At 34.4% G+C, this 15,694-nt stretch overlaps 2 protein-coding genes across 2 annotated transcripts; one reads left to right on the forward strand and one right to left on the reverse strand.

Moving 5' to 3' along the window:
• The first annotated feature begins 8,497 nt into the window (after positions 1–8,497).
• LOC111694050 (speckle-type POZ protein A-like) lies at positions 8,498–9,145 on the forward strand. The gene has a single exon (XM_023460713.1). It carries the CDS (start codon positions 8,498–8,500, stop codon positions 9,143–9,145), a length of 648 nt encoding a protein of 215 aa, XP_023316481.1.
• Positions 9,146–11,604: 2,459 nt separating this feature from the next.
• On the reverse strand, positions 11,605–15,057 carry LOC106656872 (ankyrin-1-like). Its single transcript, XM_014378028.2, has one exon. The coding sequence runs from the start codon at positions 15,055–15,057 to the stop codon at positions 11,605–11,607; it is 3,453 nt and encodes a 1,150-aa protein (XP_014233514.2).
• Between the last annotated feature and the right edge of the window lie 637 nt (positions 15,058–15,694).

Raw genomic sequence — 15,694 nt, forward strand, 5'->3', positions numbered from 1 at the left:
TAGTTTAAATACGTTAAATCGAAAATATTTTTAACGTTTTTATAAAAACAAAATAGTACCATTGGTAATAAACTTTTTCATTCGAATTCATGATTAATTGACCGATAAAATTGATCATAAATGAGGCCGTAATCAAGATGAGAAAAATTTCCGCCATTTGTAGAAATGCTATAAAATTCATTTTCCACAACATGACAATCTAAAGCATGAAAAAAACGTTTCATAAACTTCTAGGAAATTACAAAAAAGATGTTTTTTTACAAACAATCCGGAAAAATTGAGTGCTCCAAAAATGACAACAGATAATAGTTTTTCTCCTGATATATTCAAAAATTGTAGCATTCTAAAATGCATGCGATTCTATAATTCTATGAATATGACTTTTACTGTTTTTTATTGAAATTCATTTATTTGTTTAGTATAAAAATACACCTATGAGTGTTTCGACGTAGTCGCAGTGTAGCCTAACAATTCGGGTTTCGATAAAATTATTGACGTTTTTATTTCGATCAAAATATTTTTCTTGAATCATTTCGTTTAAATTGTTTAATTGATAGCTGCAAATAGATGATAAGAATGGACCATACTTAATATTATTAACTAAATTTTTTGAGGAATAAAAACCTACGCTATAAGATGTAATTGCGATTTAGCGAAAGCAATCTTACCAAGTATACTTGAAATCAATGCTACTGTGAATTATACTCCACCACGTATAATTATTATAAAATTACAAAAGAAAACTACATAAAAATTATTTTTATGATTGATTATGTACGTTGCCGTTGTAACCTGAAATCTGCTGATGTTATACTGTTCTGGCATTAAAATATTTTTTTTAAAAGGTAACGTTAATGGCAATGTCGAGTACAGAAAAGTCAAAATATTTATAAAAATAGAAAAATATATGGACACGCGATAAAGGATATTGACTTCTTGATCAAATATTTGTTTCTCATGCTGGTTGGTAATTTTTAAATAATAAATAATTATATATTTGAAGAGTCGTCGAAACTGAAAATGTTAATAAACGAGAAATTAACTATCTCTAAAAATTCGTAATTTTTAATGCATTAGTTACGTGTGGTTCGGTAGTAAAGTGTAGACAGTACAACGTCACGCTTGCAATCGCCAGTACCAGTTCACACCCGCTCTTAATTTCGTACTCGATTGTCATCGTTCCTTCTTGCTTTTTAGTGCGCAAAATACGTTTTTGGACACTGGTGCGCGGTAAAATGCCTCGTTTAAAATGAAAGTATTTCTCGCTTACTATTGCATAAAATTTTGTATGCAACACGTGCCCAGCTTTTTACGGATAGTGTGGGCAAAAAAACCCACTCGTGCTCAAAAACGCCTTTTGGGTACTGCATAAATAACTATTACTGAATTTTCACTAAAAATTAATGTATAATTTCTTAACACACATAAAACGAAATACGTTGCATAGCAAATGTAACAAATTCTGAGTAAAATGTTTACTACTTTTTTTTGATAAGGCCACAAACCACTCATTTGCAGGAAAAATCTAGTCCAGTAATAATGCTCTTCTACGTAGTCATTTATGATTTTATCGAACATTTTGAATTAGTTCAAAGTATTCTCGTGCACTCATAGATCGTTTTGTACTGAGTCCGTTTGTACACCGGCGAACTTAGGTCGATTAGTCGCTTCCTTCATTGTGCAATTCACGTCGTGAACACGTAGTCACGCGTTGTTGTTCAAAATACGTGAAGGAAGCGACTAATCGATTGCAAATTTTTGAGGTCCCAGTATCTAAGTTCGCTAGTGTACATATTTTAGAGTTAGAAACTATTCAGTTATAACTTAATTCTCATAAGAATTATAATATTTTATCATTTATTTGTATTTTATTTTTTTGATGTACATAAAATACCGCCCGTTAGTTATAATATAAAGTTTGATTCTATGTTGTAGTATTTATAAAAATATTTATAAAGGCGTATTTATTCTGTTTTTTATACCTTGTATAACATGTTTTGCGATTGTCAGGAACGTCCAAAGGAATTTCTGGATAGCTTTAATAAAACTGAACTACTTTTTTTTAATAATTCAAGTGGGTACTACAGTTTATGCTATGAACGATTGAAAATATTTATTTTTATTTTAATAAAACTCGAAACATTAAACTTTTCTTTGTTAATCCAATTTCATTTAATGTGATGTCGAAAATGTTCGATAATAATTTTTATTTAAGAAAAATGTATCAAATGTTCAGATGTTACTTAAAGGACAGATAGCATGACTGTTATGTAAGAAATTATATTTTTTAATACCTGAAAGAGGAAGACATTGAAATTCCGTAATTAAGTCGACTTGAATATATAAAAATGAGATAACTTTCATACAAAGGTAAAGTTTTCAAAATTTAGTTGCAATAGTGAGAAAGGACCACATTTCAAACCAGTAATTTTTCTCGATCTAGTCAACATCAAAACTATATGAATTCTTGCTTTAACTGGAAAACCATACCACCCACAGTTATAACTATCAAAAGAGTTCTTGTTAGTGTAAATACATTAAATCGACAATATTATTAACGTTTTTATAAAAAAAAATAGTACCACTGGTAATAAACTTTTTCATTTGAATCTATGATCAATTGACCTACAAAATTGATCATAAATGATGCTGTAATCATGATAAGAAATATTGTTGCCATTTGTAGAAATGCTATAAAATTCGTTTTCCACAACATGACAATCTAAAGCATGAAAAAAACGTTTCATGAACTTCTAGGAAATTACAAAAAAGATGTTTTTTTACCAACAATCCGGAAAAACTCAGGGCTCCGAAAATTACAACGGATCCCATAAATAACAGTTTTTCTCCTGACATACTTAATATTTGTAGGATTCTGTAATTGTTTAAATATGATTTTTACCATTTTTATAAAGCTCATTCATTTACTTGAAAATATACCTGAGTGTTTCGACGTAATCACACTGCAGTCTGAGGATTTGATTTTCAATAGAATTATTGAATTGCTCATTTCGATGAAAATATTTTTCTTGAATCTTCTCGTTCAAGTTGTTTAATTGATAGCTAAAATTGATGATAAGAATAGATTATACTTGATATTATTGAATTAAATTTTTGGATAGAGTAAAAACCTTACGCTATAAGAAAAAACTGAGATTTGATGAACGAAATATGACAAAGAATACTCGATATCAATGCTACTAAAAATGTTGCAGCAAGCATAATTATTAATAAATTACAAAAGAATATTACATAAAAGTTATCGTTATAATTAATTATATAAGTTGGCGTTGTGACTTGAAATCGACTAAGGTTATATTGTCCTGGCATTAAAGTATTAACAGTAATTGGTAGTGATATAGGCAAGGTCGAATAGGTAAGGGATAGGATAAAGATAAAAATAGAAAAATATATGGAAACTCGATAAAGGATTTGGACTTCTTGATCGAATTTATACTTCTCATACTTATTAGTAATTTTTGAGTAATAAATAGTTGAATCTTCAATAAGCCGTTGAAACTGAAAATTAATGTAAGCAAGGCATAAACTATCTCAGGTGATGGGTTTTTTCGTTTATTACATGATGTTCGGATCTGATGTATAAAATGTATAACGTTATACTTGCAATCGCGAATAACAGTTCGCACCCGCTCTTAATTTCATACTCAATGGACATCGTTCCTTCCTGCATCCTTGTATAGTTACCGTACAACTTGTTTTAGGCAAGAATATGACAATTAATTTTACTGAATTTTCAATAAAAATTAATGTTGAATTTCTTACCACACATATGCCAAAATACGTCGCATAGCAAATGTAAAATGTTCTGAGTACTATTTTAACTAATTTTTTTTGATACGGCCACAAACCACTAAATTCAAGAGCACATACAGTCCAGTAACAATGATTTCTGACACTGTCATTAGTGATTTTGGCTAACATTTCAAATTAGTCAAAAATATTCTCGTGAACTTAAAGATCGTTTTGAACTGACCCCGCTTGTATATGTTTCAACGTTACAAATTGTATTCATTTATAATTTACTTCTCATAATTTGATGCTACCTTATTGTGTACATACGAAAGCAAATAAAAGCCTATTGATTTTGTTTTTAATGCTGTACATTTTATTTGGCTTCATTGTGAACATCGAACTGAATTTGTGGGTTTCTTGAATAAAGTTGAACTACTTCTCTTTTTAAATATTGAATAAGTGAAACATAAAACTATAATAAAAGCTGTGAAATATAAAGAAAAATGATACAAGATAACAGATTTTTCCTTAAACAATTCTTTATCGTCTTCGCTTTCAATTTTAGAATAATAAATTGCAGAGTCGTCCAATATGTTCTTTAACTGAAAATTCACAAGTTTTAAATCAATCGAAATGCACTGAGAAGTAAAAGCTTTGAAGCGTATCAAACTTTGTGTTCAGATAATATAAATAAGATATAAATTATGAAAATTGTAATAGCAATGGACAATTCACAGGTGCTTGCTACACCGTACTCGATATCCATCGTTCCTTCATTTATTCTTTTGTAGATTCCGCGCGACTGTCGATAAAATAAAAAATCTCAATTTATCATTATGACTCTTTCGAGTCGAAACTGAAATTTCCAAGCCTCACTACGCATAAACCAAAGTACGATGTATGGAAGAGGTAGTGTATTCTGGTCATGATTTTAACTGATTTTTTTTTCATACGGCCACATACCATCCAAAAGAAAGAAACCATCTAGCCCAATAATAATAAATTTTTATATTTGTATCTGTTACGTCGGCTACCATTGCGTTTTCGATCAAAACGTGGTTGTTTTAATCGTCACAAGCCGACTACCCTTAAGACTGACTATTTATTCGTACTTACGCATGTCCATTGTTATAAAGGAATAATTTTCATACCCCCGATACATTTATTACGAAATCATAATCATCGAACAAAAGTTTATCGATTTTGCATTTTTTATATGAATTTATTTTAAATATTTTAATAGCGTGCATCTACTTTGATCGTATTTACACTTATACATTACATACACGTACATTGTTATTACATTTGTAATAGACGAGAAAAAATTATAACAAGTTGTAATGAAAGTTAAATAATCGACAGCATAATTGTTATGTATGATATAACACTTTTCATAACCTGAAATGAAAAATCAAGTTTAGTTCCTTCGGATTCCAGTACTTACAACATATCATTTATCTTTATACCAGGCCAAAATTTTCGAAATTCAGTTGCAAAATTGTAAAAGGGCCCGCTTTCAATCCGGCAGTTTTTCTCGATCTAATTAACATCAAAGTAATATAAATTCTTGTTTTTATTGGTAAACCATACCACCCACAACTGTAACTGTTGATTAAATATAGTTTAATTAGTCGCACATGATCGATGACATTTTTTTCTAGATCGATCTTCAATTTACCAGTAGTAATGAATTTTTTCACTGTAGTCCAAAACCAGCTGTCCCACACAATTTATTACAAATGAAATTGTAGTCAAGAAACTAAATATTACTAGCATTTGTAAAGATGCAATAGGATTCTTTTTTGACGTGAAAACCATCTAAGTAATAAAAAATAACTCATGTAAACATGTATCGAAAATAAATATTGAAGCTTTTTTTTACCATTGATCCTGAAAAACTTAAAGCTGCAACACATAGAATGGACGCCACAAATAAAAGTTTTTCGCCCATTTCATTTATATCTTGGAGTGTTCTAAACAATTTAAAAGTCATGTTTTATTTAATTATTACCATCTAAACAATCTGCATTTTCAAATAGTCAACCTGAGGGATTCGACATAATTACAATGTTCTCTGTAAATCTCGTTGTGAATGTAATTTTTAGCATTTTCATTGAGATCAAAGTATTTTTCTTGAATAAATTTGTTTAATTTGTATAACTTATGGCTAAATGAAATAAAAAGTCAGTAGTTTCTCAATGTAAACAAATAACAAATTTTGACTTCAAAAGAACACTTACCCTATCAGATAAAACTGAGCTCCACTAAAAGATATTAAACTAAGAAAGCCTGTAGTCATTGCGTTCGTGAAAATCACTAGACTCGCAATTAAGATTGCATCGTAAAAAAAAATAACGTAAAAATATTTTTCGTGATCGATCATGTAAACTGCAGAGGAACCATGAAATCTTGTAAGGTTATACTTGGCAGGCATCAATGTATTTACAAGGAAAGGCAACGCAACCGGTAAAAGTGAATAAATGGTACAAATAATTATCATAAAAGTTGCGAAATATAGAGCCAAATTATAAAATTCAATGGACTTGTCGTCGAACATTTTTCTCTCATCTTTGTCTTGAAATTTTGAGTAATAAACTGTATTGCTCTCTAAGATAGCCTTTATCTGAAAAAACGCAAGTTAATCAGAACGCAATGAAGAGCGAAAAATTCGATACGAATCAAACCTTGTATTCGGATAATATAAAGAAAATATACAACGTAGACGCCGTAATGGCAAAGGACAATTCGCAGCTGCTCGCAACGCCGTACTGGATATCCATCGTTCCGTCATGCAATCTTTTATAAATTCCGTAAGCCTACCGATATAATGAAAACTCTTAATTTTATGTCTCTTCCGAGTTTGAGTTAAAATTTTTCAGCCTCACCACGCACAAAGCGAAATGGTACGAATTGAAGAGGTAGTGTATTCTGATAAGAATTTTAACCTTTCTTTTTTGATAGGGCCACATACCACCCATTCGAAGAAACCACCTAGTCCAATAAAAATGATGATTTATATTTTCATCCGTTTGTTCGGCTATCATTGTGACTTCGATCGGTAATGTCACAATGTTATCGTTTTAATCGACGCAAGTAAAAACATCAGTGAGAAATATTTTTTATTTGTACTACCTTCGCATGTCCATTGCTATAGATGATACAATTTTTATTAGACGCTCGCTATTATCTTCTTCTTTACGGAATAAAAAGTCAAGCACAAGCTTCGAGCATACAAAAGGTGCGTTTTTCGTACAATCCGCGCGTGTCAGGGTTCCATTCGCGTATAAATATATTTATAAAATGCACCACGAACTTTCTAGCGTTTGACCCACTCTTCGGCGCTAACTTGTCGTACGCAATCATCTTATGGTAATACAAAACAATATATGCATGCACCCAAAAACCTTCGAAGTAGGTGCGATCGAGCTTGCCTCAACTTGCGAAAGATTTACGATCACACCGAAAATGGTACTATTGCACGGTGACTCTCTCTCTCTCTCTCTCTCTCTCCCACAATTTCGACGCGAGTTTCTTTATCTTGCCTTTTTCCTCTTTTTTTTTCTCAACTGAACAATCCGTGTGAGAAATAGTATATTTTCCATCCCCGCGCAAAAGTTTCCATAAAATTATCCAAATAAATTCAAAATAAAAAAATAAATCCAAGATTTTAATGCGCATTACGACTTGCATCTTGTCGAGGTCTTGATTTGCCGTTCTGATCTCCTTCACTTTTTGCATCGTGAGCGAAGCGAGTCATACTAAATTTTAGAATACGACTCTGTAATTAAGCTTCCAATTTTTCGCTCGCTTCGCTCGTGATGCTAATGTCGAGGGCGAGTATCAATAACATTAATATAAATTGTATATTACTGCCCTGGGCAAGAAAAAAGAAAGAAAAGAAAGCTTGGCAGATAAATTACACGTGCTCTGAGACTTTCCAGTTTTTCACTCCCTAGGTGCAAAATGTACTATTTTATATGATTCTAAAATTTGCCGCCCCCGGCACCATGACGTCGTGGTCCAAGAAGTCACAAAAATTTCTCATTAATTTTTTTAAATATTAATGAAAAAAAATCATGATGGCGGCGAAGTAAAGCCGTCGAAAGATATGAATAATTTCATTAAAGCGACAAGCTAATCCTCGAGTTATCCACTAAGCAATGTTACAACAACACTACTTGAGGTTTGTGAATTCCTACTTTCGCGCAGATAATCAATTATTTGCCCGATAACAATATAGAGCGATAAAAAACAAACAATACAAGTCTTGAATTGTATTATGATCGGTCGTGATCAGTAAGCGGATCGTTGGTGATACATCGTGTATCTCTTGATAAATTTTGTTTGCAATTTATAAAAGTCCCAAACTATTTAAAACATAATTTAATCTTTTAAGTGTAACATGGCAGTTTTCGGCTCCTTGAAAAAAAGTGAAAAATACCAAATTTTTACGTGGGTATTATCAAAATACAACTACACGGTGTTGGAAACTAATTCAACAGGATCAGAAGAGTTTAGTATTGCTGGACAAAAGTTTAAATTGGAATGCCTCAGAGGTCGTTCTTTCGATAGTTCGAATTCAGATTATAGTGATGGTTGGCGTTTATTTCTATGCTACCGTAACAAAAACTCATCATTAATGTGTAAATATAACATAGCAATAATAATGGATGGCGAAATTATTAATACTCGCGCAGATTATTGTAAATTTTCTGCGAATTGTAGTGAAACACTGATTTTCAACATGTTCAGAAAAGAGATCGAGAAGATGTATTCATGCAAGGATTGTGTACATGTTCGCTGCAAAATATCAGTTCCCTTGGAAGGACAAAAGAATTTACTAAACTATGAATTTGCCAAAACGAATGAAGTACCAAAACTAAACTTCGAATGGATATTTCTAGATGAAAGTTTGAGTGACGTTAAGCTAAGAACTGCAGGGGGCAAGGAAATTCCGGCACATAGGGTCGTACTCGCCGCTGCAAGCCCAGTATTCAAAGCCATGTTCAGCCATGATATGCTGGAAAACAAAAGTCAATCGGTTGATATGATCGATGTTAGTTTCGAAACTGCAGTTGAGTTTTTACGATACATCTACACGGGTAGGATTAAAAATAATGAAATTACTTTATCTATTGAACTTTTGACGACAGCTGAAAAGTATCAACTTGAACTTTTAAAAAATGCATGCGAAAAAATATTGAGCTCTACGTTATCTACCGAAAATTCTTTAGAAATGCTTAAAATTTCTGATACATATAGCGCCAATCATTTGAAAAAAGAGGCAGTCGATTTTATCAAAAATCATATAAACGGACTGTCGGACGTCCATGAAATAACTAATATGATTCTTGGTAAAGCGCAATCAGTTTCAAAATTATGTGAAAAGTAACAGATACACACCCTTTCATGTTTCAATTCCACTCGAATGTTTTGTAGACTTCTAATTGTGAAATCTTCAAGATTCACTGTACTCATTAATCATTATTTAGATATGAAGGATATATGCGCATTAACGACTGTAATATGCGATTTTCTCGTGCGATGAGCTCATTTACTTTGACTCTGATATCGAGCAAGAAAAATTCTTCGACTGGTAACATAATCTGTTTTTCTGATGATTAAAATAAACAAAACTTGTAGTTCTATGGTACGAAAAAAATTAAATACACTATATGTTTAAAAAATGAATATAAAATTCATTCTAATTACGTGTTATCTTTTATTAACAACACAATTGCTTTACACTTGACGTGTTTGAATAAAAAAACTAATTTTTTACGATGATCGTTTATGGTATTAATGCTTTTTAGGACTATATTGTGCAGAACATAAAGGACACTGAGGAGCTTGAAATAAGTATCAAAATAATAATTTTTTAATAGATCAAAAAAGGGCCAAAGTCGAGATTCTAGACCCCATGGTCGTTTGCACCATCTACTCTTCCGTATGGACGCATTTTTTCAACTTTTCCGATTCAATAAAAAATTATTATTTTGACCCATGTATAAATATTTTGAATTAGTTAAAAAAATGTAAATGATGATGAAAAATCAATGATAATTAATGCAAGCTTCTATCACAAGGTGGCAACTTCCTTTGTCTGTAAATCTACAAGTGTCAAAGTCAAAATAATTGTATGAATCAAAGAATATTTGGAAGACCAACAATTGAATATTTGAAGAAATTTTTGTATGATCTTTAAATCGTCAAAAAATGTAGATTTCATAGACATAAAATATTGAAAAAAATGTCTTTTTATTAGTAAGTATGTGTCCAGTTCTAAAAAACTCTCCATATGAAAGACAATCTTTGGTTTAGCTTAAGTAAAACAAATACCTGTGATTGAAATTGCCACTTATTTCATTAAAGTACCTTTTCATAAAAATATTAATAAAAGTTTTTATTTTGATATATTTTTCGCTATTTGAAGCTGTCAAAATTGTTGTTATGAAATAAGTGATAGCACTTTTTTCATCACTTTTTTCATACTATATTTGTGATAAGTATTTGATAAAAAGTGTTGGATAAATGATTTTTACTCATTCATCATTCTAATAAAAACATAAAAAAATTCAACATTGTGAATACAAGTAATAAAACGTGCATTGATAGGTATAGTTGGCACCTGCTAGGTAGACGCTTGAACATTTACAAGTTTAATTGTTGATTTAAAAAGCATGTTTAAACTGGTTTGAGCCACGTGTGAACTTTACACCAAGGTATACGCCCCTATTTTCGATCAGTTAGGCCCTTATTTCGATCAAATTTAAATCAATTTTTTATGTAGAATTGAAACTTGATATCTGATTTTGAATAATGTATTTCTGTTGAAGATGTTCAATTCGTTCAGCCAATTATTAAAAAAATATATCTTACGTACTATTAAGTTGTTAATATTAATTATTGCATTTATTCTATAAATTAAAAATCAAAATTCGAAATGAACATTTAGTCAATGGTCGCTGACAATCAATCATATCAGAAATCCCGTGAAAATTTGTATGAGTTAAATTTTAAGTCAGCGTAAAATTTAGAATATTCGTATTAATAAGTAACTCAGGTGAAAATAGTGCAATTATTTATCTTTTTTTTATCACTATGTCTCTTTTTTTGAAATTCTATATAAAATGATAAAATTTATTAAAGCTTTAATGTTGTTTACCGTTTAACTCAAACAAAAAATAACCATTGTAAAACTAAACGAAGTAAATAGATGAAACACAATAAATTTTCTCCTGATCACCTCGATAAATGTAATATTTTAATCCTTTTTTAAACCATTGGCTCTCAAATCAATGTCACGAGTTGCAAACTAAAGAAAATATATATAAGACTGCGACGTAAGTGAATTTAAGAATACGTTTATTTGCGATCTTAGATCAATTACGGAAAAATGCGAAAAAGGCTAACTTTGGAATTCTGAAAAAGAGGGATAGAAGGCCCCAATCGCTCTATAAATTTTTTATGCGAACCTGACATCCCAAACAATGTGTTTATCAGATTAGATATAGAAAAAAAAATGTTGACCTGTTGATTTGACAGAAAATCGGCCATATATAAGTCTGGAGTGAATTGGTTTATGACACATTTTATTGATATTGAAAATTTACAAAATTACATGAACATTTGAGAAAAGTTATGAATATTATTACAATTTTTTTGTATTTACATGGATAGTTGTAATATTCACTGTCTAACAAAAAGATTTTGGAGACCCGTACGAGCTAAATTACTGTTATTGTTTCTATATATTAAATTATTATGAATCGGTGTTATTATAAGGTTTCGAATTCCAGTAATTTGTTACCATTTTTTAATACAGTTTATAATTGTTTGTTATCTACATAGTTATGACAACGAAACTAACGAGAAATCACGAGCTTTCGCCGGTGCTAGTATGGATGCCAAGCAAATATTACATAAATCCTCGTTCTTTAGGTTTTCAATGATCATTTCACAGCATATGACCGGTAGCTGGTAGCGTTGCAGTTCATAGAACGCATCCAGTGCCCAAGGCCAGAAAAATCCTCTTGACAGTTTTTCGCACAGATGCCGAGCACAAACCTCCCTGTGGCCTTCGGGAAGATCCGACAATTTGTTCGAGCGCGCTAACTCGACATAGTTCTCATGTTTTAGTTGTTTTGCCGCCTCTTTCGGGCTCAATCGGATAAGGTCGTGAAGCGACAGACTAGGAATCACCATTATCTCTTTCGATTTGCTCACAAATTCTTCGTCGTCGTAACAATATTCGTCAAGGTCCACTGACTTTTCAAACAATCCGTACTCGGCGAACAAACTCATGATATCCAGGGCTTCGCTACGATTAAATTCATATCCTCTTTCCTCGAGACGCTCTACTACGTCAACAATTTTAGACGCTAATGCTAATTTGAACCCAAGCCGTTCACGTTCGTCCTTCTCACGTATCGATCCGAATCTCTCGACGAAAAAGCTCTTGCTGGGAAAAACGAAGCTGGACAGATCGGCGCCTTGATCCAGAAGTACATCGACCACGTTCAGGTACAGATTCGCTACGGCCCATTGCAAAGGCGTCCGGCCGTTCTTGTCTTGGACATCGACCTGCACCGGCCGATCGACCTCTTTGCAGGCGTCGAAGAACAGCTTCAACAATTTATCGTCGTCGTAACGATGCTTGATGATGACATGCAACGGCGAGAATCCATTCTTGTCTGCCAAGTTGGGGTCGGCGCCTAATTTCAGCAGATACCTGACCCCCTGACCGTTTCCTTTGGCCAGGGCCCGGTGTAGCGGCGTCCGGCCCAACTTATTCCGGGCGTCGACCTCGACCGGCTTATTTTCTTCGTTGCTGATCTCGATCAACATCCTCACGCGGTCATCGTCATCGGCGTACTTGCAAACCGTGTGCAGAGGAGTCGAGCCCTCCGAATCGACTAAATTCGTAGCGGCGCCCTTTCTCAGAAGCAATTCTGCCACCTCCCTGAGCTCTTTTTTTACCAGTGCAAGGTGTAGTGGTGTTAAGTTGTACAAGCCCCGAGCATCGATCTGCACCTGTCGATTCCTTTCCTCGCTGATTTCAAACAACATCGTCGCCCAGCCGTTGTCGTCGTCGGCCATGCAAATCGTGTGCAGAGCTGTCGAACCATCGTTATCGGCCACATTCGGATCGACGTCTCTTCTCAGCAGTAATTCAAACAGCTTCTTGTGTCGGTGACTTATAGCATGGTGAAGCGGCGTTTTGCCTTCGTTGTCGCGTGCGTCGACCTTCACCGGCCGCCTTTGCTCGTCGCTGATCTCGAAAAACGTCCGCAAAAAGTCAGCGTAGTCCATTTTTCCCGCGCTAATCATGTGCAACGGTGTCGATCCTTTCACGTTGGCTAAATTTATATCAGCTCCTCTTCTCAGCAGCCATTCGGCTATTTGTTCGTGGCCGCCATTCAAAGCCAAGTGCAATGGTGCGCAGCCGAATTTGTCCCGGGCGTCGATCTGGATCGGCTTATTCAATTTGTCACTCATCTCGAATAACATCTTCACCAAGTCAACATCGTCGTCTTCTCTCTGACATATAACATGCAGAGGAGTATGACCCTCTGCGTTGGCCAAGTTTGGATCGGCGTGTCTTTGCAACAGCAATTGGTTCATTTTTTTGCATGCATGGGATAGAGCCAAGTGTAGCGGCGTCGAGCCCTCCTCGTTCTTGGCGTCGACCTCCACCAGCTGATTTAATTCGTCGTTGATCTCGAAAAATCTCTTCAGCAAGCCATCGTCGCCGTTTTTTCTCTTGCATATTGCGTGCAAAGGAGTAATTTTCTTATTATCAGCTAAGTTCGGGCGAGCGCCTCTTCTTAGCAAACATTCTACCAAATTGATGTTTCCTTGGTATATTGCCACGAGTAATGGTGTCCAACCCTCATTGTCCTGAGCGTCTACCTGAACCGTCTGATGTTTTACGTCGCAGATCTGAAATAACATCTTTGCCATGTTTTCGTCGTCGTCGTCACTACTGCAAATAATATGCAAACAAGTCTCCCCTCTTTCGTTGACTAAATTTGCTCGAGCGCCTCTTCTTAGCAAAATTTCTACCAAGTTTATGTCGCCATTAAATATTGCATAGTGCAGAGGGGTAAATCCTTTCTTGTCGACCACATTGGGGTCAGCACCCCTTCTCAGCAACAGTTCGACTGCATTTTTTTTGCAATTCTGCTGAACCAAGAGCGATGGTGTGTCAACCTGATAGTTGTGATCGTTGTTTTCGTCACTCAGCATAGCCAAGACATACTGCAATGGTGTTTCACCGTCTTTATTCTGAGCGTTGACCTGGATCGTGTTACCGAGTTCGTCGTTGATGGCGAAAAATGTCGCTAATAACTCACCCATGTCCAAGTGGCAGCATAGCAGGCAAATGAGGTGCAATGGAGCAGTTCCTTTTTCGTTGCGCAAATTTGGGTTCGCGCCGTGTCTCAACAGCAATTCCATCAGTTTCTTGTTCCTGAACACCAGACTATAATTTAACGGTACAAAGCCATTACAGTTTATGGCGTTGACCTGCAACGTCAGATGTTTCTCCTCGACAATCTCGAAAAATGTCTCAAGGAAGGCATCATTGTGATTGATCGGGCCAAGCATGTGCACAGAAGTATATCCGTCCACATTGGCTCTAGGCAAATCGGCGCCTCTTCTCAGCAGCAATTCGGCTACCGTCTCGTGGTCTCTGGATAGAGCCAGGTATAGCGGCGGGTCAGGATATCTCGCGCCCATGTCTTGAGAAAAGCCGTTGGGATCTTGCCCGAGTTCAAGGAATTTTTCGACGATGGTGTCGAGGCCATACCAGCAAGCCACGTGAAGATGTGTTAATCCATCTTCGTCCATGTAATTTACGTTAAATTTGTCGTATATTTTAAAGAGATCAGAGACTAAGTAGTAACTGCGATTATTTCGAAACGCACGATGGACTAATGTGGTGCGACGCAACAGAGGCTTTCCGTCTTTATCCATCTCGGGCGCATCTTTGAAGCCGCTGCGAGCCACAAAATCGATGAATCGTTCCCCTGGTGTCTCGCTGGCGTCTTCATCTTCGTCTTCATCTGCGTCTTCATCTGCGTCTGTGGTGGATTCCATTAAAAGCCAATAAATCACTTCTTTCCGGAAGAAGTCTAGAAGATTTGGAAGTTGGCCTTTCCAATTTTTGATGACGGCATCGAGTTGATAAAGAAATTCACGTCGATCCTCTTGAATCTCCCACGTGACATTTTTCGACAAGTACCCGTACACTTCTAGATATTTTCTATTATTATAGCTTACTCTGGATTCGTTGTTGGACATGTTTATACGCACTCACGAACGCCAAAAAAACCACTAAAAATTACAAATTTCAATTTTTTTTCACTAATTTAAAAACACGTGTCGATGAGACCTTTTTTATAGGTTGTGTATTCGTAAAACGACTTGAACGACGCAACATGTGGAGTTGAACTGCTTAGATGCTATTAGATATTGAAGCTTGATACCTTCCCAAGATGAAAGAGAAAGTTAGGCAGGAAGTCGACGCTGAGCATCGCTCACTAAATTCGGTGCATTGGACATGCGCAGCAAAAGTACCCTAGCCAAACCAGTGATAAATAATTTATTTTTTCTAATAAGCAATTCGTTTAAACGAAAATGGGAGATATTCTTTGAGATGACTAGATAACTTTGGTATGAGTACATTTCCTTATGCGATAGTTAAAGAAAAAAACAAAATACGGCTATTTTTTCGATTGCATATGAGTTTGCAATAAGCAAAGCTACAAGATAATAAAACTTATAAGACATGTAGCTTTTTGCAACGAAAAATAGGCCTATTTTATCAGTGCATTATTTATCGAGTTATTCCATCTATTGATTAAAAGCGTCTCGATTGCCATTAAATAATAAGGCTTGTTTTATGAAAAAATAACATTATAAATTAAGAAATATCACA

The sequence above is a fragment of the Trichogramma pretiosum genome, unplaced genomic scaffold (assembly GCF_000599845.2).
Source record: "Trichogramma pretiosum strain Unisexual culture from Peru unplaced genomic scaffold, Tpre_2.0 scaffold126, whole genome shotgun sequence".
NCBI lineage: Eukaryota > Metazoa > Arthropoda > Insecta > Hymenoptera > Trichogrammatidae > Trichogramma > Trichogramma pretiosum.